Source organism: Salmo salar, chromosome 16, assembly GCF_965601325.2.
Source record: "Salmo salar chromosome 16, fSalSal1, whole genome shotgun sequence".
NCBI classification, from domain to species: domain Eukaryota; kingdom Metazoa; phylum Chordata; class Actinopteri; order Salmoniformes; family Salmonidae; genus Salmo; species Salmo salar.
Window position 1 is genome coordinate 77,673,139 of NC_138306.1, and position 24,692 is coordinate 77,697,830.

Sequence of the window (24,692 nt, forward strand, 5' to 3'; positions counted from 1 at the left end):
TCTTGTGCCATGTTGACGTTTGGAAACATTGCCTGCAGCTCCTAGGTGATGCTCTCTGACTGCTGTAACATGTTTGTTCAGAGCCAGGCAGCACAATGTTTTCATTAAACCCACAACTGACGTCCGTGATGTCACCTCAGCTTTTACAGCGTCAGATTAACGAAGGGAATTTTAATGAACACAGAATGAGGGCTATCGCCAACAGAGGGTTGCTATAGGGATGACAATAGAGTAGACAAACATGGTTTGTGAGGAATATGAACCCAAGGTTTTGGAATTGTTAGGCCTGTAATGCTATGTGGTGGTACCATTTTGGAAAATGAGTTCTCCACTCCCAAGGCCAACAGCTACAGAAATGCCTTTTTGTGTCTAAATGTTTGCCCCAATGACCACATAGCAACCATTGCATCACTTCCTGGAGATTATACATGACCCAAGATTGTGAAATGTTTACTATCGCCATGGTCACCACCTGGCCCAGAGCCCCCTGTAAGATCCCATGACCCTCAGTGTGTGTGCATACCGGGTATACTCAGAAGGGCATTCTGCCCACAACTTCCTATTCCCACTACCAAACATACATTTCCTGTTTTAAAGGTCATGCCAGATTCCCAAACGTTGACCTCCCAAGTCCCTACATTCCGCTTTAAAGGCTTGGTTTGACCCCCACGTTGAATAATGGGATGGCTGCTCTTAAATCAGTGGTGCCTGAGGATTGTTGTGCTGTGCTCCATCTAAAGCGATCCTTTGACCTCCCAAATAATCAAAACCAGAGTTAGTCATCAGTAGCACAGTCCCTAGTGAAGACCCCAGAGTGTTCTCCTGACCACTATGAGGGAAACGTGGGGATTCTTGGGGAAACGCTGCTTTAACGTGTCTCATACACACCCATAATCTCCCTAACACCTAATGAGCAGCCACATGTTCTGATGGTGTTTGAGTTTGTCAGTTGAACGCAGATGTTTAACCTCAACATAGCATGCAGTGAAGAACATGCTTTGATGATCGACAGCGAGGTAACATTTATTTTCTAGGAAAAAGACTCAGTGGTTTGCCATCGCAATGATCTTCATTAAGAACAGAAATTGTTAGATTACAGAGCTCACATTTCAAAACACTAAATCAATATAGGCTAAAATACTTGGGGGATACCTCCTAAAATATTTGATTTGCATAGGCTGTACTAGCTATTTGAACTACATACATATTCAGAAACTGTTAATAACCTGTTCAATAAATGCATGCAGGAAATTAGCCTACTCTGTTGTGAAGGACAGATACTGCCACTGAGTGGCTATAATATGTAACCACAGGCAAATTTTTCACAGCGTAAGCCTGGCTCTGACCAATCAGTTCCTTGGACCGAATCCTAACCTGGAACTGAAATGTGTAAGTAAAATGTTTGGATAAATCTCCCACTGACATCAAGCCATGATTAATGCAAGTCAGAATTGTGTGGTGGACAGATCTCAAGTGAGGATTGGTCTCTGTGTTTAGAAGAATGCCTAGATCAGTGTTTCCCAACTCCGGTCCTCCAGTACCCCCAACAGCACACATTTTTGTTGTAGACCCGGACAAAAACACCTGATTCAACTTGTCAAGGGCTTGATGAATAGTTGACAAGTAGAATCAGGTGTGCTTGTTCAGGGCCTCAACAACAATCTGTACTGTCGGGAGTACTGGAGGACTGGAGTTGGGAAACTGATCTAGGGAGCATTCGTAAATTCACTCTGGCTATCTACTCTGAATTTCAGAGCACTCTTGTCTGAATGTGCCAAAGCTCAGAATAACTGATGGATTTACGAACGCTCAACACCCATTGAATATGGCCGGTGTCAGTAAACATCGGCAAAAAAGCGTAATTCATTTGTTGCCAGCAGCACAGTTACAGTCAGCAACACTCTAGATAACATGAAAACAGCCTAACCAGCTTTGCTAGGGCGAGTAACATGGTCAGAGTGAGGTGTTCTCTCATTTATGCCTGGAAGTAGCTAGCATGCTAGCTAACTTTAGCCAGTGAGCCTGAGTGCTTGACTGCCGTTGTGTGGTCAGAACGCTCTCGGATCAACCCTACTTCTCGGCCAGAGCGTCCAGTGTGCGCTGTAAACACTCCGGGAGCGAAACTCTCAGAATTTATGAATGGACAATCTGACAACACTGAATTTACGAACGCCCAGAGCGCTCTCTGGCACTCCAGAGTGAATTTCTGAACGCACACCTAGATAGTCATAGCCATAAAGAGACACAGTTAATTAAGATGACTACACACAATGAGTGAGAAAATGAACGCTCAAACCACCGTATGTTTTACTGTAACGGATTTGTATTGCTTTAATGTTTTTTTTTTCTCCTCAGGAACAGGTAAGCCATGACAGTATAATGCAAATGAAGAAAAAAACACAAGACCCTTCTGTACATCCTTAGTAGTACATTCACACACTCATTAAGTCCCCTCTATACACTGAACTCCTCCACACACCTCCACACAAAAATACATTCCTTTTCCATTGGTTAACACTGACTGACAACCGCGGGGTCATGTAGCTTGAAATGTTGAGGACTTAAAAGAAAAAGAAAAAACATACCGGCAAATAAAGAATAAATAAGGAGAATAAATAAATCATGTTGCTTTTGAGAGGGCCACGGAGGGCCACAGAGGGCCACGGTTTGGACATCGGGGTGACTATAGCTAGACGTAGTAGCTCAAATAAAAGAGATTAGAAGAATTGTAGACAACATTTTGCCTTCAACACTGATATTCACATGAAATGATAAAAAGTAATTGTTTGCATCTCTGCATCTGTTGTATGGTTGTGGTATTCCATTGGTAAGTGCTTGGTATTTCTAAACGGGCTGACAATAGTCCCAACTCCATTCTGTTACAATGGAGAGGAAGAGAGAGAGAATAGGGAAGTTCATATATAATGGTGGTGTTAGCGGTATGTGGGTCTGCATATTTACTGGCAACAGAAGGAACATTTATGAATTCATTCAGCTTAGCATCACAGTTTCCTTGGAAAAAAGCCAAACATGTAGACACCATAGAAGTTATGTGTTTGAATCTTTGGCAAATCATAATGTCGTTATGATGGGGTGCACGTTGTTGTTTACATATTGCATTTAAGGTCGGCTTCTAAATGAAATGTTCTCATGCTTCCCTTATAAAAACATTTTCTTTCTTTTTTTTAAGAACATTTCATATTTTCATAATATGGTAAATCCATATTCAAGAGCTGACCCTAAAACTGGCAACAACATTTGCCATGTAACTGATATTATTCACTGTATTATGGCAGCGGTTAAGACGAACTTGAACATTATGTTGGTATACCACCCGGACGGTTTTGTCCATGCATTTTTCCTGTAAAAATCATATGCTTTCATCCCATACATGCCTAACCTCAATCTCTGAGAACGCGAAGAAGAAACATGACGAGCTACAACAAACATACATGTACTGAGTAATGTACACCATATATATCCAAAAGCCTTTCATTAGCCAAAATAAGTATTTTTTTCTCAATCCTTAAGGTAATCTTCTTTATGTAGACTGTACAATATATGTATATATGAGTTATCATGGAGGAACAAAGCAACAAAAATAAATATTTTTTTTTAGCTATGTCACCTTTCAAAGTAGTATATCTATATACATTTCATATCAATATTGTTTTTCCTTAGCTTATGGAAGATGGGTGAGTAGTGTGTATTTGAGAAGCAGGCATTTACACACAGTGTGACAACCTCTACGTTTGTCTAAAGGTATGTAGATGCGATCTGGTGAGAGGATAAATTCCCTTTTGGTTAAAAATGAAAGACAACCTTGCTTGATACAGTGAAACCCTGCTGCAAGATGGAACAAGAAAATAAAAAAAAATATCGCATCTCACCATCGAGTAACTACTTCAACAAAAGGCTGTCTACATGTTCTTTTTTCTTTTTAGGACTCTTTAGTAGAGTCCAAAAATGGTTTATAATATCATGCAGTCTCTAACAAGGCAAACAACCTCTGTTTTCTTGTCTTAGGGTTAAAGTCTTCATAGAACACAGCGTAGAATGGCCGTTTTGGTGATGTTGAACGTAGTTTAGAGGGAGGGGGGTGCAGTTGGACTAAAACATGCAGGACAGTGCCTAGGGCCCAGGGCTCAGACCAGTCCCTGGCGTTTGTTTCCAGTGTGTTCAGTAGCAGTGTCTGTGAGCAGCCAGCAGGTGAGGATCAGTCTGAGTCAAGCAGGATTGAGTTCAAACGTGGATAATTGGCACCACCGTGTGGACAGGAGGAGTGACAGCAGTAGATTTACCAGCTACCTTTCCACAGGCCAGAGTAATCCATCTCCCACATCTGAAATCAATCAGTGCGCTCCAGGATCGACTGGTCAAGTCTGGACCTAACATAAGCAATGTGTTTTATGAGAAGGGTCTGCTCTGTGAAGTTGAGAACAGTTTCTTTTTCTCGCTGTTGAGCCCTTTACAACATACAACACGCCTGGGAAATGTCCACTCGAGGGTTCACAAATGACTTTAGTGGACCAAGCTTAAAGATCGAGCTAACATGCAAAATGTCTTCTTAAATTTTCTTTAGTAAGAAGCCACTGAGGCAAACTATTTTTCTGAAGACAGAATAAAGTTCAAGAAGAAAGCATTCTTTCAGTTTTTGTCTGTTTCGTTTCAACAGTCCCATTGTAAAAAAAAAAAACGGAGAAAACCTACAACGCCTTAAACTGACCATCTAATAATGACATACTTGTTCTGAGTGCTACCTTTGGTAAATCAATCCGAAAACCTGATAAATGTCAGTGTCCTTTTCTCCCACTGATACTTAGTTTAGCACACAGCTTCTCCACTTAGACTTCCACAGTTACCTTGTGGAAGAAACCATCTTCCTCCACCAGCTCGAGCCACGTTATCACTGTCACCACTCCAGCCACAACTTCCTCTGACGCCATCTTGGATTACCTCCAAGTCCTTCAAACATCTCTCAGAATAAAACAAAGAGAACATATCTCAACAAAAAGAACAGAAGAAAATAATGAAACACAATCCAAAATGAAGAAAAAAAAAAATGGAAGAAAAAAAATGGCTGTCGGGGATTCGTTGGTTTCATCGCTTCATGACTTTGGAGACGAAGTTGACGATGGCTGAAGCAGGCTGGTCGGGGTCCAACTCGGCAAACAGGTGGCTGACGTTGTCCGTTGTGCTTCCTTGTTTACGTGCCACGAAACCAAACAGTCTGAAGTTTGAAGAGAAATAAAAGCCTGGTTTGAATATGTAGGAGATGGTTCATGATTTGATGTAGTTATTTCTAGGCCAATGTGGACCATGGGACTTATTTGTCCCATCTAGTTAATGACCTATTCTATGTATAATAGAGGGATTTGAGTTGTGAGACTTACTTCGCCGTTCCACCTCCTTCCTTGCTCCACCTGTGAAGACGAGATGTGACAAATTAATTTTGGAGGAACAATCAACAAATCTTCCCTATGTAGGCTACATTTGCACTATTTTCACTACTTTAGCACAGCAGAAAGATCTGGTCTCAAACACTTACTTCCTGTCCTGGGGGTCAATGTCACAGTAGGTGACAGTGTTGATTGGGTAGTGCCTTCGGAAGAAGACCCTAGGGCAGGAGAAAACTCAGAGTTAGTGTTGGAAATCTCAGAGTTTGTCACCAAGCTAGCTCAATTGAAGTAAAACTGTTTGACATACTAGTATAGCAGTCAGAATCAATGATTGAATAGCGACAGATTTCTATGGCTCTGACTGTGGGTGTAGGGTGCTCCTGTTTCCATGGTTACTACTCACTTCCTCTGGCTATCTGTGAGGGTGATGCCCTGCGACGACACTTTGAAGTGGACGGTTGTTGCCGCGGGCAACGGGTTGACGGCCACCGTTTTGCTGATTGCCTTGGCGACAGCCTGAGGACCGGTCAGAGACTCCATGTCCACAGAGCTGATGTAAAGAACATTGCATGCTGGGAGAGAACCAAAAAAATAAATGGTGCATAATCAGTCACTCCTCTCCACCCTCTCCGAGTTGGGCATCTCCGGCGCGGCCCACGCTTGGATTGCGTCCTACCTGACAGGTCGCTCCTACCAGGTGGCGTGGCGAGAATCTGTCTCCGCACCATGCGCTCTCACCACTGGTGTCCCCCAGGGCTCTGTTCTAGGCCCTCTCCTATTATCGCTATACACCAAGTCACTTGGCTCTGTCATATCCTCACATGGTCTCTCCTATCATTGCTATGCAGACGACACACAATTAATCTTCTCCTTTCCCCCTTCTGATAACCAGGCGGCGAATCGCATCTCTGCATGTCTGTCAGACATATCAGTGTGGATGACGGATCACCACCTCAAGCTGAACCTCGGCAAGACGGAGCTGCTCTTCCTCCCGGGGAAGGACTGCCCGTTCCATGATCTCGCCATCACGGTTGACAACTCCCTTGTGTCCTCCTCCCAGAGTGCTAAGAACCTTGGCGTGATCCTGGACAACACCCTGTCGTTCTCCACTAACATCAAGGCGGTGACCCGATCCTGTAGGTTCATGCTCTACAACATTCGCAGAGTACGACCCTGCCTCACACAGGAAGCGGCGCAGGTCCTAATCCAGGCACTTGTCATCTCCCGTCTGGATTACTGCAACTCGCTGTTGGCTGGGCTCCCTGCCTGTGCCATTAAACCCCTACAACTCATCCAGAACGCCGCAGCCCGTCTGGTGTTCAACCTTCCCAAGTTCTCTCACGTCACCCCGCTCCTCCGCTCTCTCCACTGGCTTCCAGTTGAAGCTCGCATCCGCTACAAGACCATTGTGCGTTGCCTACGGAGCTGTGAAGGGAACGGCACCTCCATACCTTCAGGCTCTGATCAGGCCCTACACCCAAACAAGGGCACTGCGTTCATCCACCTCTGGCCTGCTGGCCCCCCTACCTCTGAGGAAGCACAGTTCCCGCTCAGCCCAGTCAAAACTGTTCACTGCTCTGGCACCCCAATGGTGGAACAAGCTCCCTCACGACGCCAGGACAGCGGAGTCAATCACCACCTTCCGGAGACACCTGAAACCCCACCTCTTTAAGGAATACCTAGGATAGGATAAAGTAATCCTTCTAAACCCCCCCCCCCCCCCTTAAAAGATTTAGATGCACTATTGTAAAGTGGTTGTTCCACTGGATATCATAAGGTGAATGCACCAATTTGTAAGTCGCTCTGGATAAGAGCGTCTGCTAAATGACTTAAATGTAAATGTAATGTAATGTAAATGATGAAAATGAAGCAGTGAAGGAGTTCAACTACCAACAATTAGTGCAATCATTTAAACCTGTTGTGGATAAGTGTTGAAAAACAGATCGAGGCAACAGCTGGCTGTATATTAGTGGCTCCATATCTTCCTTTCTTCTCTGATCAGAATGCTCACTCCATGCATTTGTCGGTAGGTAGTGCCATGCTATGCTATCTCTACCAAAGAGAAGAGAACACACGTCCAATCCAGAAGACAAACCTCACAACAGCTGCCGTGCATAAGACCTGAAGAAGAGCGCTATAGAAACACACTTCACTCGTTTGAGTGACAACCATGACAAGCAAAGATGTGACTAAGGCAGGCATGGCATGGTAGTGAGAGGGAAGCTTCTGTGGTCACCAAGCAGAGCTGAAATATCAGTCTGGGGAGTGTGGGGACAAGGGGGTTAATAATGCCAAAATAGAACCCAAAAACACAGTCCAGTATTTACCATGGGCCTCCTCGGGGACTTGTTGCTGTGCTACTGCAACATAACAGGGTATCCGAGCATGAGAGGAGAAACAAAACCACTGTAGTACATGAAAACTATGTATTTGTGTAACTGCATAGTAATTACTTAGTAACTACAGTAGTAAAAGTAAAAAAGAATTTGGCCGATTATTATTCGATTGTTGTTATATGTATCTACTGTTGTAATAGATGGCTTGGAACGGAGATGGATTGATGATCAAATGAAAGAGAATGGGCTGAATAATGCAGGGTGCAGTTTGTCCTCACCTGCTCCTTGTTTCACCAGCTCGGCCACTGTGTCAGTGGGAGTGTCCAGCTCCAGGGCCTCCTCATTGGGATCTTTGCTGGGGATCATCAGCTTGCAGGGCAGTGCCAGAGGAGTCATCGAGTGTTGGTACACCAGGGCGGACAGACATCCTGCACACATACACATGATTAGCAAGTGTACTTACTTGCTGGAGGGCTAATGAACGAGTTCTATGTTGAATATGCATGTTTGGAACTCACCAAAGTAGGGTTCGTTGGGACAGCCCTTCAGGCGCACGCCTTTGGGGCTCGTCTCAATCAGGAAGTGCCTCACCAGCTCGCTCGTGATGTCACCAACTGACAAAAAGCAAAACAGTAAACACATCCTTTAATCAAAGGTCTCTGATCGAAGGTCTGTTTTTGCGTTTTCACTCCTAATGATTAAGGTTGGGATTCGGGTTAGGGTGATCTGATCCTAGACCTGCGACTAAGATTAAAGATCTACTGTACCTTTCTTATTGGCCTGGGCGGTGGGAGGTGGGCAGGCCACCTTCATGGCCAGGCCGTAGGCCCCTCTGAAGGAGTGACTGTCCCTGATGACGAAGGCCCCTGGCTCCCTGTCTCTCAGCAGACTGATGGCCTGCTCTCTGGAGATGTCTGGCTTGTACCAGAACTTAGACGTGTCCTGGACAAACTTCACATTCAGCCTGATGTCTGGACTCTGGTCTGTAGAAGTAGTGACAATGGTCAAAGCAATGAAATAGGGATGATTCTGAGACTTTCATCCATCAAAATAAGCACTGATTGACTGTACAGTTTCTGCTGTGCATGATTGAGTATGACCTCTCACTTGGCTAGATCTGAATAGATTGAATAGTTATAAAGAACATGGCAGAGACTAGGGCTAGATGCTATTTAGGATTGGACCTCCTCTCTCACCGTAGATGGAGAATTTGGAGAGGTCGGGTAGGGTGTGAGAGGTGGACACACTGGGCGTGCTGCCTCCACTGGGTAAGGTGGGTGTGGTGGTCTTCCCATCCAGAGTCCCATATGACAGCCCCCCATTGGACCTCTCTCCACTGGGCATCCGCCTCTTCTCTGGAAGCATCGGCTGGGGCGACACTGGGAAGGAGGGCGTGGGTGGTGCCCCCTGTCTGTCATCAGGCGTAGTGTGGCCACTGGCCATCGGGTGGCGCCCCATCAAAGGGCTAGGAGGTACGGCGGCGGTTCTGGAGCCTCTTGCGGGGATCACAGGGCTGCCGGGGACTTGCACCCTGTTTCCATTGGGCGGTGTGGGGTGACGAGCCAGACCCGGGCTGGCCTGGTTGGCCAGGCGGCGCTGGAGGGCGGGGCTTGGTGGGGTGTTGGTGGCCACCGTGCGGTGAAGTGTGTTGGGGCTTCCGGGGACGGTGTGGAGGGGGCCCACAACGCTGACCTGGGATCCCTCAGGGGAGTGGGGGCCGTAGTACGGAGCGGGGGTGTGCTGGGCGCTCTCCAAGGGGCGAGAGTGGAAGCCGGAGTCAGCCTGGAGCCGAATGGAGGAAGTCATCCTCATGCTGCAGAGAGAGGGAAACACTGAGCTGTAACCAAGGACTGTCTTTACTCCTCTTAATTCAAGAGTTCCCCCTCGGTTCTCCAAACTCTGTGCCTCAGGAACAGTACAGTACTCACCCGTCTGGGCTGTGGATGGGACTACTGGAAGATATAGGATCATTAAAGGGGTGTCCACCATAACCATGGCCGTCTGTAGTGAAAACACACACACATATATTATTATTACACAGTTATTGGCAGGCTAAACAGGAAGTCAAAGGGATGCTGTTATGAGGGGGCCGACAGAAATGAAACCTGGTGAGGTCATTCCCAAAACGGTAAAAAAAGAAAAGAAACATCCTGAGGGAGACTCAAAGTGGGATAAACACAGATGCAAAGTTGAGAGATGGAGGCATTAAACAGGCCCACTCAACAGGCTAACAACCAAATATAGACATGATACCTAACCTACTGTAACCTTACCTCCCACCTTAACAAATTCCTTACTTTAACCTGAACTTTTTCTTCACCTTTCAGAAACTTCTGGGCTGGCCAAAACAATTGGGACGCATTGGGCACCCAATGACATTCGAGAAGAGGCAGGACTTAACCCCTGATAGCCAATCAAAACAGAATGTTTGCAGTTGCAGCCTGTATAGTGGGACTGTGTTATTCCTCTAGAAACAAACAACAGAAGGTAGAGCAAAACCGAGACGCCATAACAAGATCCTCCGGTCAAAACGGGGAGTTTGCAAACATGGCCGAACACAAAGGATTATGGGTACTCTGTGTGACGGGGATGAGAGGTTGATGCCACGTGTTGCCATAGAAACGCCCTTACCTTGCTCCTCATCGCTTACAGATTCACAGTCTGACAGAACAGAAAGAATAAGTAGAAGAAGAAACAGTCGGTGATTGAGGGAGAGGTGAGAAAAAGAGGAGGAGGAAACCATTGAAAGAGAAGCAAGAGACCAAAGTTTGCAGGTGTGTAGAAGCAATTGGGGGACTAAGAAAACCTAGATGGGAAAAGGTTGTGTGTGTGTTTGTGTTCTGATCTGATCCACCATGGATTGTTTGTGTGTGTGTGTGTGTGTGTGTGTGTGTGTGTGTGTGTATGTGTGTGTTTGTGTGTGTGTGTGTGTGTGTGTGTGTGTGTGTGTGTGTGTGTGTGTGTGTGTGTGTGTGTGTGTGTGTGTGTGTGTGTGTGTGTGTGTGTGTGTGTGTGTGTGTGTGTGTGTGTTCTGACCTGATCCACCATGGAGAATGTCTGCTGGATGGTGGGGCTTCAGTCCTAAAGCAGAGAGAGGGGTTTTGGCCAAGCCTGGAGGAGAACGGGCTAGAGAGAGCGAGAGAAACAGAGAGAGAGAGAGAGAGAAACAGAGAGAGAGCGAGAGAAACAGAGAGAGAGCGAGAGAGCGAGAAAAACAGAGCGAGAGAAACAGAGAGAGAGAGAAACAGAAAGAGAGAGAGCGAGAAAGAGGGCGAGAGCGAGAAACAAAAATAGAGAGAGAGAGCGAGAGCGAGAAAGAGGGCGAGAAACGGAAAGAGAGAGAGAGAGAGCGAGAGCGAGAAAGAGGGCGAGAGCGAGAAAGAGATAGATAGATAGAAAGTGCGGTAGAGGGAGAAAGAAAGAGAGAGAGAGAAATGATAGATAACGAGAGAAAGAGAGAGACCAAACCAAACTGTAAGTGTTAAGCCTACAGAAGATCTGAGCTGAATACGTAGTGTCAGATCCAAACAACCAACAAACTACAACAACAGGACAACCAGGATGGTGAATGGAGACACAGTACAACGTGCCCTGGCCATGCAAGAGTTGGGACACGGCATGCAGAAAGCAAACCAACACAGAACAGTTCACTGAGGGACTGGTGACACGGAGAGGGAACCAATGGCATCCTGAACAGTACATCTAGTAACTACATAGTAGTACTGTATATCCAAGGAGACAGACACAATGACTACATGCCAGGATTGGGGTCCAATCCATTTTTTTTATTCAGTCAATTCATGAAGTGAATTGAAATTCCATCAGTTTGCCAGCGGTGGAAAACGGTTTGGCTAGGGTTGGCGTGGTGGACTGGACACTGAGCAGTAATCTGAAAATTACATGCATCCTCCACTTACCAAAGAATCCCACATCAATTCTTTGTCTGTCTGTTTGAAAGATAGTGCCTCCAGAGAGGGCAGGCAGGGGCCAGAGCAGGGGTATGGGGCAGGGTAAAGGGGGTAGACAGAGGGGGGTATCTGGGGGTCTCTGGGGGCTCAAAGCGGGTCCTTACTTCAACTACAGTGTGGCGGTGACCACTGCAGGAATAGGGAGCCCTAACCCTGGTTGGTCCCAAATAAGTCCAAAAGCAGTCTGTCTATTGAAATGATCATGTGTCAAGCATTAAGATAAATACAGATAGATACAGTATTTATCTCTATGGTATCTCTACGGTGCCAAGAAGCAATCTACTGTCTAACCTGACATGATTTATAGGTCATAGGTTAAGTGTTGAAACTAAAATACATTATTATCTTCCATCTATTCCTGTGTGGCTCAGTTGGTAGAGCATGTAACTTGCCAGGGTTGTGGGTTTGACTCCCACAGAGGAACAGTATGAAAAAGTTAAAAGATTTCTGCATTCACTACTGTAAGTCGCTCTGGATAAGTGTGCCCGCTAAATGATTAAAATGTCATTTTTCATTTTTATTCCCAGTCTCTCTCATAATTTCTTTCACAGAGGGAATTAGTATTAGTTTACCAGTGAATAATCTCTACATGAGAAAGAAAGGTGTTATTGAATTAATTTAGGAAACCCACCAATCAAAACACCAACAACTGAAAATTACAGTAACAGCAGTGACTTTCTCTGGCCCTGTCCAAATAATGTTAGAACGCATCGTTCCTCCCTTATAAGAAGGCAGTAAAGAAGGATGCATAAAAGCATTGGAACTGGGCCCCCTTCTACAACCACTTATTGTGCATCACTTTAGGCTACAACTGCAAGTATGAAAGATACCACATACTTAACGTTTATTGCAGTCGTATAATTCTGATTGACTAACTGTGGCGATGGAGTAAGGTCTACTGGCGCCCTCTGTCTGCAGGGAGGTGAACTTACACATGTTGAAGTAAGGGGTCTGAGGTGAGACAGGGAAGGTAGGGGTCAGTGGGTGGGCCTCACCACCACTGCTGAACATAGGACTGACAGCAGCCCGACCGTCAGCATCATCATCCCCATCCCCATACGCCTCGCGGTAGCTGTGCATGGGGCCCTGGAAGGAGGGGACACATCACACACGCAACACACACACACACACACACACACACACAACACACGACATAACACACGCCCACCCACAGAAACAGAAGGAGCCAGAAAATACACACGGACAAGGACAATACACACATAGAGGTAATGCAAACAGGCACAGACAGGAAATACACACATGAGGACAGAAAATAACACACAGATACAAATACGGACAGAGGTAGCGACACATAACAAACACACACACACACACACACACCAACACAAAGTCCACATAGACACACACAGCACGCCCACACACACACACACACACACACACACACACACACACACACACACACACACACACACACACACACACACACACACACACACACACACACACACACACACACACACACACACACACACACACACACAGACATGGTTACTCTCACAGTGAAACAATGAACTATTCAATGAATGGAAGAACATTTTAAGCTGATAAAGACTAAAGAGAGAGAGAGCTTGCTGCCTGTGGCTGGATAGGGGTATGTACTCTACCTCTCTGGGTCTTCCTCCAGGGTTGAGGATGTGGAAGTCTGACGAGTGGACAGGGGAGCGCACCGGCGCCCCCGTGTGGGCTGGAGGGTCCTCATTGCCACTCTGGTAGTGCCCCTCGCTTGTGGTCCGACGGCGGACGGTCTCCTGAGCCTCCTCCGGCGTCATCCCACGGGAACGCATCCCTGGAACGCCAACAACAGCGTCAGGAATCCCCAAAGGCTTTCCTTCAGTTTCAGGAATGTATTTAGGAAGAACGATAACTTTAGGGTGGATCTAAAATGTGGATCTGGAAATACGTTTTAGAGTGTATGTACACTGTACATTCCAGGTTTCATACATCATTCCAACCTTAAAATAAGTGATTTGCTTATTTTAAGAGGAATGTTGTCACGAGAGAGAGGGAGCAAGTGAGAGAGAGGGAACAAGTGAGAGAGAGAGAGAGAGAGAGAGAGAGAGAGAGAGGGAGCAAGTGAGAAAGAGAGAGAGAGAGAGAGAGAGAGAGAGAGAGAGAGAGAGAGAGAGAGAGAGAGAGGGAGCAAGTGAGAGAGAGAGGGAACAAGTGAGAGAGAGAGAGAGAGAGAGAGAGAGAGAGAGAGAGAGAGAGAGCAAGTGAGAGAGAGGGAACAAGTGAGAGAGAGAGAGAGAGAGAGAGAGAGAGAGAGAGAGAGAGGGGAGCAAGTGAGAGAGAGAGAGAGAGAGAGAGAGAGAGAGGGAACAAGTGAGAGAGAGAGAGAGAGAGAGAGAGAGAGAGAGAGAGGGAGCAAGTGAGAGAGAGAGAGAGAGAGAGAGAGAGAGAGAGGGAGCAAGTGAGAGAGAGGGAACAAGTGAGAGAGAGAGAGAGAGAGGGAGAGAGAGAGAGAGAGAGAGGGAGCAAGTGAGAGAGAGAGAGAGAGAGAGAGAGAGAGAGAGAGAGGACAAACCAGAGAAAGAATAAGAGCGATTGCGGTCAGATTGTGGCGTAGTGGAAATGCTTTCGTTGATGCCCTGAATACGAGCGTTGTACTCTGCTCACAGTGGGGGTGGTGGATAGGAGGCAGAGGAGGAGGTGGAGGAGGAGGAGGAAGAGAAGGAGGAGGAAGGAGGTGCAGAGGCAGATGCAATGGCGTGAAGGGTGGTCCAACAGAGCAGAAGAATGGATGGACAGAACAAGACAGAAACAGAAAAAGACAGAGAGAAAAAATGAACAAAGGAAAAGGAACATTTTATTCTGTGAAGTCATTAACAAACAGAAGAAAGATGGAAGTTAAAATTAGATATGAGAGAAATTAGAGCAGGGATAGAACCAAAATGTGCACTTTCTGGAATCCCCCAGAAATGGATTGAGAAACACTGCTTCACCATACATCAGTATTATGTTATGTTTCATGTTCTGTGTGGACCCCGGGAAGACTAGCTTCTGCTTTCACAACAGCTAATGATCCTAATAAAATACCAAACACCAAACCAACATCCGCAGTAGAAAGACAAAGGCAACTACCAAATAAGCCCACTTGGTGGTATCTGTGAGAACCATACCATACGCTTCCATATGTGGCGAGACGTGAATGTGGAAAATGCATGGTAGCTGAGAACGCAACCAGCATGTCTATTCTTACCACCTTATATCTCATCTCCATGGTGTCCAACTCTCCCCTTGCTGTAGGACACAGCTCAGAGCTCACCGTAGGTTTTCACACCATATCTGTCCTGCACAACGAAGACTTTCTATGTAGCTAGCTCAATGCCATGATGATTCCACCTATTACCAAGGTTAGACAAAGCTGGGGACATGAAACAGTAGCTTCTATTTCCAATCTAGAATGAGATATATTAGAGTACATGTAAACAGTGCACATCACTGAATAAGCCAGTGGTGATAGAATGCCGTTGATATACTGCATTAGACTATGACTGTGCTTCTTATAGTTCACAGCATGTTCTGGAACAAAGCGTTCATTGTGAATCTGCAGCGGAGACTGTAAGGATGACAGTCAAAACAAGGTCCTTCGCGACTATCCCTGCTAATTAATGTTTGGTAACAGTTATAAGGTGTTATGATGCAGTAGCGGCAGGTAGCCTAGTGGTTAGAGCGGTGGGCCAGTAACCGTAAGGTTGCTGAATCAAATCCCTGAGCTGACAAGGTAAAAATCTGTCGTTCTGCCCTTGAGCAAGGCAGTTAACCCACTGTTCCCTTAGTGCCGAAGACGTGGATGTGGATTAAGACAGCCCCCCCACCTCTCTGATTCAGAGGGGTTGGGTTAAATGCGGGAGACACATTTCAGTTGTACAACTTTCCTAATGCATTATAATACTTGTCATAAGCACATATGACATCATTATAATGTATTTTTGCTAATATGTATTGTGACAGCGAATACCTCTGCTTTTGAAAATGGCATAATGAAACATGAAATATGAAAATGAAAGAAAATTGTGAAACTAAACAGGGATATTCAATCGTATCCTCAATCCGGTAGTGACTTACCAGCGATGCGTTGAGCCACCAGGCCCTCCAGGTTGAGGTTCTCCTCCTCAGGTTCTGGCTCCTTGAGAAGGGGGGAAGAGTTGGGGAGGGGGGAGGAGGAGGTGCTGTAGCCATGATAGGGAGACCCTCCCTTGCGGTCTGGGGAGCGGGACACCACCGTCCCACCTGGGTACGAGTTCAGGGGCTTCATCTGGAGCTGTCCGAAGGTGGGGGAGGAGTCAGAGGGGTAGAGGGGGGCACCAGGCCCCTGGGCTGGGCGCGTGTGGTAGGGCTCGGGGGGGTGTATGGGAGTGGTGTTGGTGTGGGGCTGGTACGAGGCAGACCTCGAGGGGGAGTACGACAGGGGAGACTCAGCCACAGGACTCTGGACGGGCGATGTTGAAACCCGGCCAGCCGTCGACCTCAGAGGCTGTCCGAAGGCATTGTAGTTAATGTTATAGCCGTGGATGGCTGAGTCCGCCTGGTAGGACGGCCTGGCCAGAGATTGGGAGAAGGGGATCTGGGCTGGCCCTCCTACACTGTTCTCACCAGAGGGGGCGCTGTAGGACTTGGGCACCTGTCCTGTGTGTGGGTCCAGATCCAGCATCAGCATGTCGAGGGCTTCGATCGACTGCTCTATGTCGTGCTGAGAGGCGGTGGGGGGGAAGTGGGGCAGACTGTGGGTGCTCTGTAAGGGAGGACCGAACGGGTCGTCTGGCAGACTGTACTGGTGCCATGCGTTCAGCCCCCTCTGGACTGCCTCCCTGCTACTGGTGCTCCTCTCAGGGGCCCTGGGCAACTTGGGGCCTCCAGGCTCGGGGGTCCCGAAGGACTGGGAATGCTGCATACTCCCATTCTGGTAACTGTTAGGAGAGTACTCCTCCTCCTGGGGCGAACTGGAGTCCATGATCCGCTCCTGTGCCGACGTAGAAGTCCGTACCCGGTGCACCGGCATCTCCCGTAGCTTCTCTAGGTATGGCCCGTCGTTCTGCCTGTTGATGGGTATCTGTGACTGGTAGTACAGCTCTGCGGGCGTGGCCTGGCCCTCCAATGACGACAGTGTTCCCAGACTGTCCACGCTGTTACCCTCCTGACTGATGTGCAGCTCGTCGTCCAAGATGTCCGTCTCGCGCTCTTCGGCGGAGGGGGCTGCAATGAGCCGTGTATGCCCGCTGACGTGCACCTGGGCTGGGACAAGGTGGCGTACTACCCCCCCGGGGCTGGTGGAGGTAGCCAGGTAAGCCTGGCGGTGGAGCATGGGGGCCTCAAGGCCACTCAGAAGCTGGTCCAACTCTCTCTTCTCCTGGGGACTGAGAGGGGGATGACTGGGCGTGTTGTGGTTCTGGTTGGTGTTCACCGCTCCATGCAGCAACAGACTGTGGTCATCGGTGCGATCGGTTTTGACGGATGCTGTCGAGTTCCCAGAGTCGCTGCTGACCGACAGGGCGTGGTCAACCGCGGGCAGGGAGGCGTGGCCCACTACCGGGAGGGTGCGGTCAGAACTTGGGAGGGTGTGGTCAGGGTGTTGGGGGGTGTGGTCTGCGTTGGTTAGGGGGTGGTCGAGGACGGGAAGGCCGTTGATTGTGACCACTCCATCGAGGGACTCTTTCTTGTGGATTCGGGCATACAGGCTGCCGTCGAGGGGGCCTTGGGTGTGAACAACGTCTGAAAGAGAGAAGAAGAATACATGCTATAAAAAGGTGCGCAAACAAAGAGGAGAAAGAAACACATTTCTGATTTTCAAAACTCCTCACAAATGACCCAACATCACAGTCACTTTTAAACCACAGGGACTTGTGCCTGACTCCTAACTGTTTCCTGGGACTGGACCACGACAGCTAGTCCCCCATGGAAAAGAGAATTCACTCCATCCTCCAAGGAGGCAACTTAATGGAAGCTTAAGTCAACACAGCATATTTTTTATCTAATACAGTAGTGTTGAGTGCATATATGTATATACATACACATCCAGGCCTTCCAGCCCTAAACACATGGAGCCTCCAGCACACCATAACAGCCCTGGCTCTGGCTCTGTCTCTGGTCTAGTATAAGTACATTAGGGGTCCAAGCATCCCAGTCCAGGACCTGTCATGATGCGTCAGGCAGCACAACCCTACATGGCGTGACAGGGACCCCCGCACCACCGTCTGTGGAACATCTCCTAGACACAGTGCACAAACTCGCCATGGCAACGACAGAATTACCACATCAGAATTCCCAGATTCTTCACTATCAGAATCTACAGTATGTGAGAGCACCAGAATTCCTATGTTATACATACACTGTATGTCATTTCACATGTCCTGTGTCTTATCAATATCAATATCATCAGCACATATCATTTGCTGAGGTGATTTTGTCACTGAGTAACTGTTTTTATGCATCAATGTCGTAACAGCATGCTGTGTAAAATCCTCAGATGTTCTCCCATGCAGATGGTTTGGTTTCATCACTCTTGATTTAAGGCCAGCATTTCCGCTAATAGCCACCTCTCAACTTTGGCAGGAGTCCCTGGCAACCTCCAGCACCCATTTCCTGGACCAATCACTCCACCAACCAATTCCTCAACATCTGGTCTCACAACAGCTCGAAACTTGAACATGTCTGATGATGAAGGATGGCATAAGATCAAGAAGCATATTTCAAAAACTATGAGGCCCAATTTCAGACCAGATACTCAGGTTCATTTTGATTACAATACCTTGCATCATCTTTGTTCTCCAATAAACTTCTCCAGAATATTTTCACACACAAACACACACATAATACACACACAAACACCCCCCACCCCTCACCCATCTCAAAAAGACCCTTCTCTTTCAACAGCTGCTTAGAGGAACATGTGAAATCGGGTCACCGGGAGCAGCTTCTGAACATCAGCACAGTGTTAGTTGGTGGGGGGTTCCACAGTGACACATGGAGAGGTTCTCTGACCACAGCTATTTACGAGGCCATGTCAACAACGCTACAGTAGCAGAACGAGAGAGAGGGGGAGAGAGAGAGGAGAGAGAAAGAGAAGAGAGAGAGAGAGAGAGCTACCCTTGCTTACCCACCAGAACAAACTGTTCCATATTTTTGTAGGGAACTTCTAGTGCTCCTGATATTGCTCGCAAAATACTTCCCAGTCCAGAACAGTTAAGATTGATAACCTACTTCAAGCCAAGTCCAGTTCTGAATCAACTCCATTGGAATCTTTTCTTACCTGGAGCTAGATTTCTTCTCTTCCTCCTTCCTTTCTGTGTTTTCTTTCCGTTAGATAGATTAAATAGAGTAGCCCTTTGCCATCACACTTGGTTTGGTTGAGATGAAGGGGAGACATCCTTCACTAGGTTATGATTCAACTGAGTTGGCATAGCCTTCCCCTCCCTCTCTCATTGGTTGGGAGGAGACAGAGATGTGCCATCCTTCCCCTATCGATGTTGGGACTGGGTGAGGTGGGGTGGAGCTAGCCCATTCCCTGGGGCGTTGAACTATGAGTTGGTAGCTGTGAGCTGGTCCAGTGGAATCTGTCAGTTCCTTCCTGGCATTGGGAGTTTCCTAAAACTACAACACCCACGCAGCTAACCACCCTGAGCCCTGGCCCGGACCCACTCCTACACAGTGACATCACTCACACTGGGGTTTCCCTGGCCTCTCTCTCTCTCTAGTAATCTATCTGTCTCTATGTCTCTCTCTCTCTCTCACACACACACACACACACACACACACACACACACACACCACACACACACACACACACGCACATTCCTGTGTGTCTAAGTTGAAAGCAACAGCAGAATTGTGGTGAGGTGGGCTTTCTCTATTATTAAAAACAAAGAATATGTAAAGATGTGTGAGTTTTGATGTATGGGAGAGTTCACCGCCATCACTGGGATACGTTGATGATGGATGTATGTCGTGTTTAGAATCAACAAATTCCTGCTCAGCTGGGTGTGAGCATTGCTGGGGTGGGTTTAAGTATAGAGTCACTGGCCTTAAAAAACACAGGGACCATTTTTAGTATAGTAAGTCGTTGCTGATCCACCATAAAGCTTCTTAGTATGCTAGCCAGGCGATAGTTGTGGCTTTGAAACAAAGACCAAGCCATAAATCTCCTCCAACATGAATCTGACCGGCAGGAATAGTTAGTTAGGGTAGTCAGCTAAAGTAGATGCCATTCCCCTAAGACTACACTGAGATGAGGTACACTGTTTGTCCATTAGCTGAATTTAGGCCTACAGTTACTATCAGTGATGAGATAGACATTTCTGCTGAGTGGGTCACAAATAGGACAGAGTTGACAGGACAGAGTTGACAGGCTCATATATAGACATAGTTTGGGGCTAACCTGAGAGATGGACATCATTAGCCTTCCATTCATGTATCATTCAATTGACTTAGCCAATGGTTCCTCAGAGGCCTTGTGGAGTGCGAGGCTCGTAAGACACGGGCATGCACGCACACACATACAGTGCCTTCGGAAAGTATTCAGACCCCTTGACTTTTTCCACATTTTGTTACATTACAGCCTTATTCTACAATTGATTATATAAATAAAAATCCTTAGCAATCTACACATAATACCCCATAATAACAAAGTGAAAACTGTTTTTTAGACATTTTTGCCAATTTATAAAATATTAAAAACAGAAATACCTTATTTACAGTGTTCAGACCCTTTGCTATGAGACTCGAAATTGAGCTCAGGCGCATCCTGTTTCCATTGACCATTCTTGAGATGTTTCTACAACTTGATTGGAGTCCACCTGTGGGAAATTCAATTGATTGGACATGATTTGGAAAGGCACACACCTGTCTATATAAGGTCCCACAGTTGACAGTGCATGTCAAAAACCAAGCCATGAGGTCAAAGGAATTGTCCATAGAGCTCAGACATATTGTGCCGAGGCACAGATCTAGGGAAGGGTACCAAAAAATGTCTGCAGAATTGAAGGTCCCCAAGAACACAGTGGCCTCCATCATTCTTAAATGGAAGAAGTTTGGACACACCAAGACTGAGCAATCGGGGGAGAAGTGCCTTGTTCAGGGAGATGACCAAGAACCCGATGGTCACTCTGACAGAGCTCCAGAGTTCCTCTGTGGAGATGGGAGAACCTTCCAGAAAAATCATATCTGCAGCACTCCACCAATCGGGCCTTTATGGTAGAGTGGCCAGACGGAAGCCACTCCTCAGTAAAAAGCACATGACAGACCACTTGGAATTTTCCAAAAGGCACCTAAAGACTCTCAGACCATGAGAAACAAGATTCTCTGGTCTGATGAAACCAAGATCGAACTCTTTGGCCTGAATGCAAAGCGTCACGTCTGGAGGAAACCTGGCACCATCCCTACGGTGAAGCATGGTGGTGGCAGCATCATGCTGTCGGGATGTTTTTCAGCAGCAGGGCCTGGGAGAGTAATAGTAGTCAGAATCAAGGCAAAGATGAACTGAGCAAAGTACAGAGAGATCCTTGATGAAAACCTACTCAAGAGCGCTCAGGACCTCAGACTGGGGCAAAGGTTCACGTTCCAACAGGACAACGACCCTAAGCACACAGCCAAGACAACGCAGGAGTGGCTTTGGGACAAGTCTTTGAATGCCCTTGAGTGGCCCAGCCAGAACCCGGACTTGAACCCAATCGAACATCTCTGCAGCGACGCTCCCCATCCAACCTGACAGAGCTTGAGAGGATATGCAGAGAGGAATGGGAGAAACTTCCCAAATTCAGGTGTGCCAAGCTTGTAGCTTCCTACCCAAGAAGAGGCTGTAATCGCTGCCCAAGGTGCTTCAACAAACTACTAAGTAAAGGGTTTGAATGCTTATGTAGATGTGATTTTTTAGTTTTGCAAACATTTCTAAAAACCTGTTTTTGCTTTGTCATTATGGAGTATTGTGTGTAGATTGATGAGGGAAAAACACAATTTAATCAATTTTAGAATAAGGCTGTAATGTAACAAAATGTTGAATAAGTCAAGTGGTCTGAATACTTTCCGAATACACTCTATACACACACACTTAATCCCCCCCGACACACACTCTCTCCCCCGACACACAAACAGCACCTGCCTTTTCCTCTTTTTCTCCCATGGTGATGTGTTCCGCTGTGAAAGCGTGTGTAAGCACGATGCCACAGTGTGTCTCATTCACACATGACCCGTTGGGAAGCCATTAACGTGCCGTTAAAACAGCCCGGCTCATAACACCTGTGGACTAATGGTTTATTTGATATAGACAATGCTTCACAGCTACTGTTATTACCCTATCAAATGTGCTACTCACATCAGCTACTTCATGGAACAATCGCTTTACTGTTTACATAGATTTCCCTTGAAACACATGTAATAATGATCCCAGAATAATTGTTGAGTATAGAATGTTGTCCTATTATATTGAGGCAGTGCCAGCCTAGCAAAAATCCACCTGTTGTAGTTTTTTCATTTATGCACAACTGTCTCCCGTGGTCAGATTCTATGTGTACTGTAGACCGAAGGTTAATCATACAGCTGACCAAATTATACAAGATTTTACTTCTGGGTTAACTGAGATTAATGCACAACCAATGTCCCCAAATGATTTGCCTCAGAGTCTGGTCACTCAGGTCTATATGTTAATACCCAGGAAACACAAACTAGCTTCATATCGCTAAGCTAACTAGTACAACCTACAATGTCCCTGCCGCACATAGTCCAGGACCAATTAACAAAGAAATCAATAAGTAACTCCTAGACAAGCTAGCATCGCAGCTAGCCTAGCGGGCTAACCACAGGATGGCTGGGTTGGGTTTGGCAGTGTCATTGGGTCACAGTGTCTGTGTCTAAGGGTTTGGACCAGGGCCACTGTCTGTCTGTCTGTCTGTCTGTCTGTCTGTCTGTCTGTCTGTCTGTCTGTCTGTCTGTCTGTCTGTCTGTCTGTCTGTCTGTCTGTCTGTCTGTCTGTCTGTCTGTCTGTCTGTCTGTCTGTCTGTCTGTCTGTCTGTCTGTCTGTCCCTCTGGGTTCACTGTTGTCCTGATAAGAAGTGTGGGAAAATACTATAGCCCACTTAAAGACAAATCCCCTGCTGGGTGGCTACTGATTGTGCTAAGCTAGCTAGCAGCACCATGGCAGCCCCTCCATGGTGTGACTGGATGAAGACAAGACCAACAGTGTTGTGGATCTGGTAAGGAGTTAACCTAATATCCCCTCAGATGATCAAGTGGAACAAAGAACTCTGGCTAAAAAAGATATATAGATACGGACACTGAGAAAGAAAGACCCACATTAGAGTGTGAGAACATACACTCTCACACACACCACCTAAACATGTTCCTCATAAAAGTTCCTATTCCTCTGAGTGTGTGAGAGGAATGTGGTGTAGAAGTCTTCCTTGGGGTGTGCTCTGGGTCTGACTGTATGGGATACACGTTAATCTCATAAATTCCCAACCCACAACCCCACAGCTCACTATACGCATAAAGAAACACACACGAAAGCCCCTCTCTCCTCACACAGACTCTCACACACACACACACAGCACTATTTAAGGGAAATAGTTGACCTGTGTCGCGGGTCTTTCGGGTCTTACTTGATGAGGGGGAGAGGAAACGGGACAACACGGGGTTAGCGGGGGCAAACAGGAACAAACCGGGGCCTGTAAAACCAGGAAGGAAGGCATGCTGCTAGAGAGAGGGGCATGATGGGATGAAAACAGCAGGTCCCGGAGGCTAGTTAAATTCATAAACAAACAATACTAAAACCGCAGTCAGTCACACATCTAAAACAGCCACAGAGAGGGAGGGAGGGAGGGAGGGAGGGAGGGAGGGAGGGAGGGAGGGAGGGAGGGAGGGAGGGAGGGAGGGAGGGAAAGAGAAACCCACAGAGAGAGAGAGAGAGAGAGAGAGAGAGAGAGAGAGAGAGAGAGAGAGAGAGAGAGAGAGAGAAGGAGAAACCCACACAGAGAGAGCTCTACAAAGAGAGAGAGGAGGACAGAAATAGATGAAAAGTGAAAGAATAATGAGAAAAATCTGCAGCCGGCCTAGAAGCACAGTACAAAACTAAGGGTCTGTCTGTAGTTGCCCCCTGCACACTGTCTCTCCCATAAACAGTTCAAATTAGTATTTGGTGACAATAAGCTGATCCTGGATCTGTGCCTATTGGGCAACGTTGGGGGCGGGCCAGGTGTGAATCGCCCTGACCAGCAACAGCCCCTAGCTGTCATCTCAGCCACACACCACACAGACAACACGTCCCCGTTAGATGATGTCATGGCCTAACTCTGCCAGAGCCAGACAGCCTAAAGGGCGTCTCTCTACGGGACATGACACCCACCTCAGCAGGGACGGGCTTTGATATCGCTGTGCCAACCAGCAGCCTGCATTCCAGAGCCGAGTAGACGGGTGGTATCATGAAGATGGTTGAATGACATACACTAGGGCTAGTCTGTCTGTCTGTCTGTCTGTCTGTCTGTCTGTCTGTCTGTCTGTCTGTCTGTCTGTCTGTCTGTCTGTCTGTCTGTCTGTCTGTCTGTCTGTGTCTGTCTGTCTGTCTGTCTGTCTGTCTGTCTGTCTGTCTGTCTGTCTGTCTGTCTGTCTGTCTGTCTGTCTGTCTGTCTGTCTGTCTGTCTGTCTGTCTGTCTGTCTGTCAGCCCTTCTGTATTTGGTAGTAATATCATGGAAGTCATATCAGTAACTGAACTAAAGATTACATGTCATGATGTCTGCCTATCTCTCTGTCTGGGAGTTGATGATTGTCTGCAAGGATCACTGGAAGATCCAGACTCTGGTATACCCCTAAAATAAAAACCTATACGCCATCACTGTAAATGGTATAGAGAGTCAGAGAGAGACTGTGAGAGCTGAGGTAGCAAGGAGTCAGAGCGAGACAGTGAGAGCCGATGTAGGAGGGAGACAGTGAAAGACAGGATAGTTGAGGTATGGAGGGACAATCATAGTTGAAGTAGGGGCAG

General features: G+C 47.0%; 1 protein-coding gene across 24 annotated transcripts in view; it reads right to left on the reverse strand.

Moving 5' to 3' along the window:
* Nucleotides 1-2,303: 2,303 nt before the first annotated feature.
* Nucleotides 2,304-24,692, reverse strand: part of LOC106591349 (tensin-1) — a 185,378-nt gene continuing 162,989 nt past the window's right edge. For 15 of the 24 annotated variants that reach the window (XM_082962973.1, XM_045697916.2, XM_045697914.2 and 12 more), the window contains 16 exons: nucleotides 15,793-17,436; nucleotides 14,249-14,332; nucleotides 13,329-13,510; nucleotides 12,636-12,789; nucleotides 10,772-10,861; nucleotides 10,367-10,396; nucleotides 9,664-9,736; nucleotides 8,932-9,548; nucleotides 8,503-8,718; nucleotides 8,254-8,349; nucleotides 8,014-8,163; nucleotides 7,727-7,759; nucleotides 5,803-5,971; nucleotides 5,549-5,617; nucleotides 5,394-5,423; nucleotides 2,304-5,230 (listed from right to left, as the gene is read on the reverse strand). In XM_082962973.1, the coding sequence (XP_082819099.1) occupies nucleotides 5,101-5,230; nucleotides 5,394-5,423; nucleotides 5,549-5,617; nucleotides 5,803-5,971; nucleotides 7,727-7,759; nucleotides 8,014-8,163; nucleotides 8,254-8,349; nucleotides 8,503-8,718; nucleotides 8,932-9,548; nucleotides 9,664-9,736; nucleotides 10,367-10,396; nucleotides 10,772-10,861; nucleotides 12,636-12,789; nucleotides 13,329-13,510; nucleotides 14,249-14,332; nucleotides 15,793-17,436 (3,767 nt within the window). In that variant the 3' untranslated portion in view covers nucleotides 2,304-5,100. The remainder of the gene's footprint in view (nucleotides 5,231-5,393; nucleotides 5,424-5,548; nucleotides 5,618-5,802; nucleotides 5,972-7,726; nucleotides 7,760-8,013; nucleotides 8,164-8,253; nucleotides 8,350-8,502; nucleotides 8,719-8,931; nucleotides 9,549-9,663; nucleotides 9,737-10,366; nucleotides 10,397-10,771; nucleotides 10,862-12,635; nucleotides 12,790-13,328; nucleotides 13,511-14,248; nucleotides 14,333-15,792; nucleotides 17,437-24,692) is intronic. The other 9 variants (XM_082962976.1, XM_082962984.1, XR_014380984.1 and 6 more) reach the window with 8 other exon arrangements.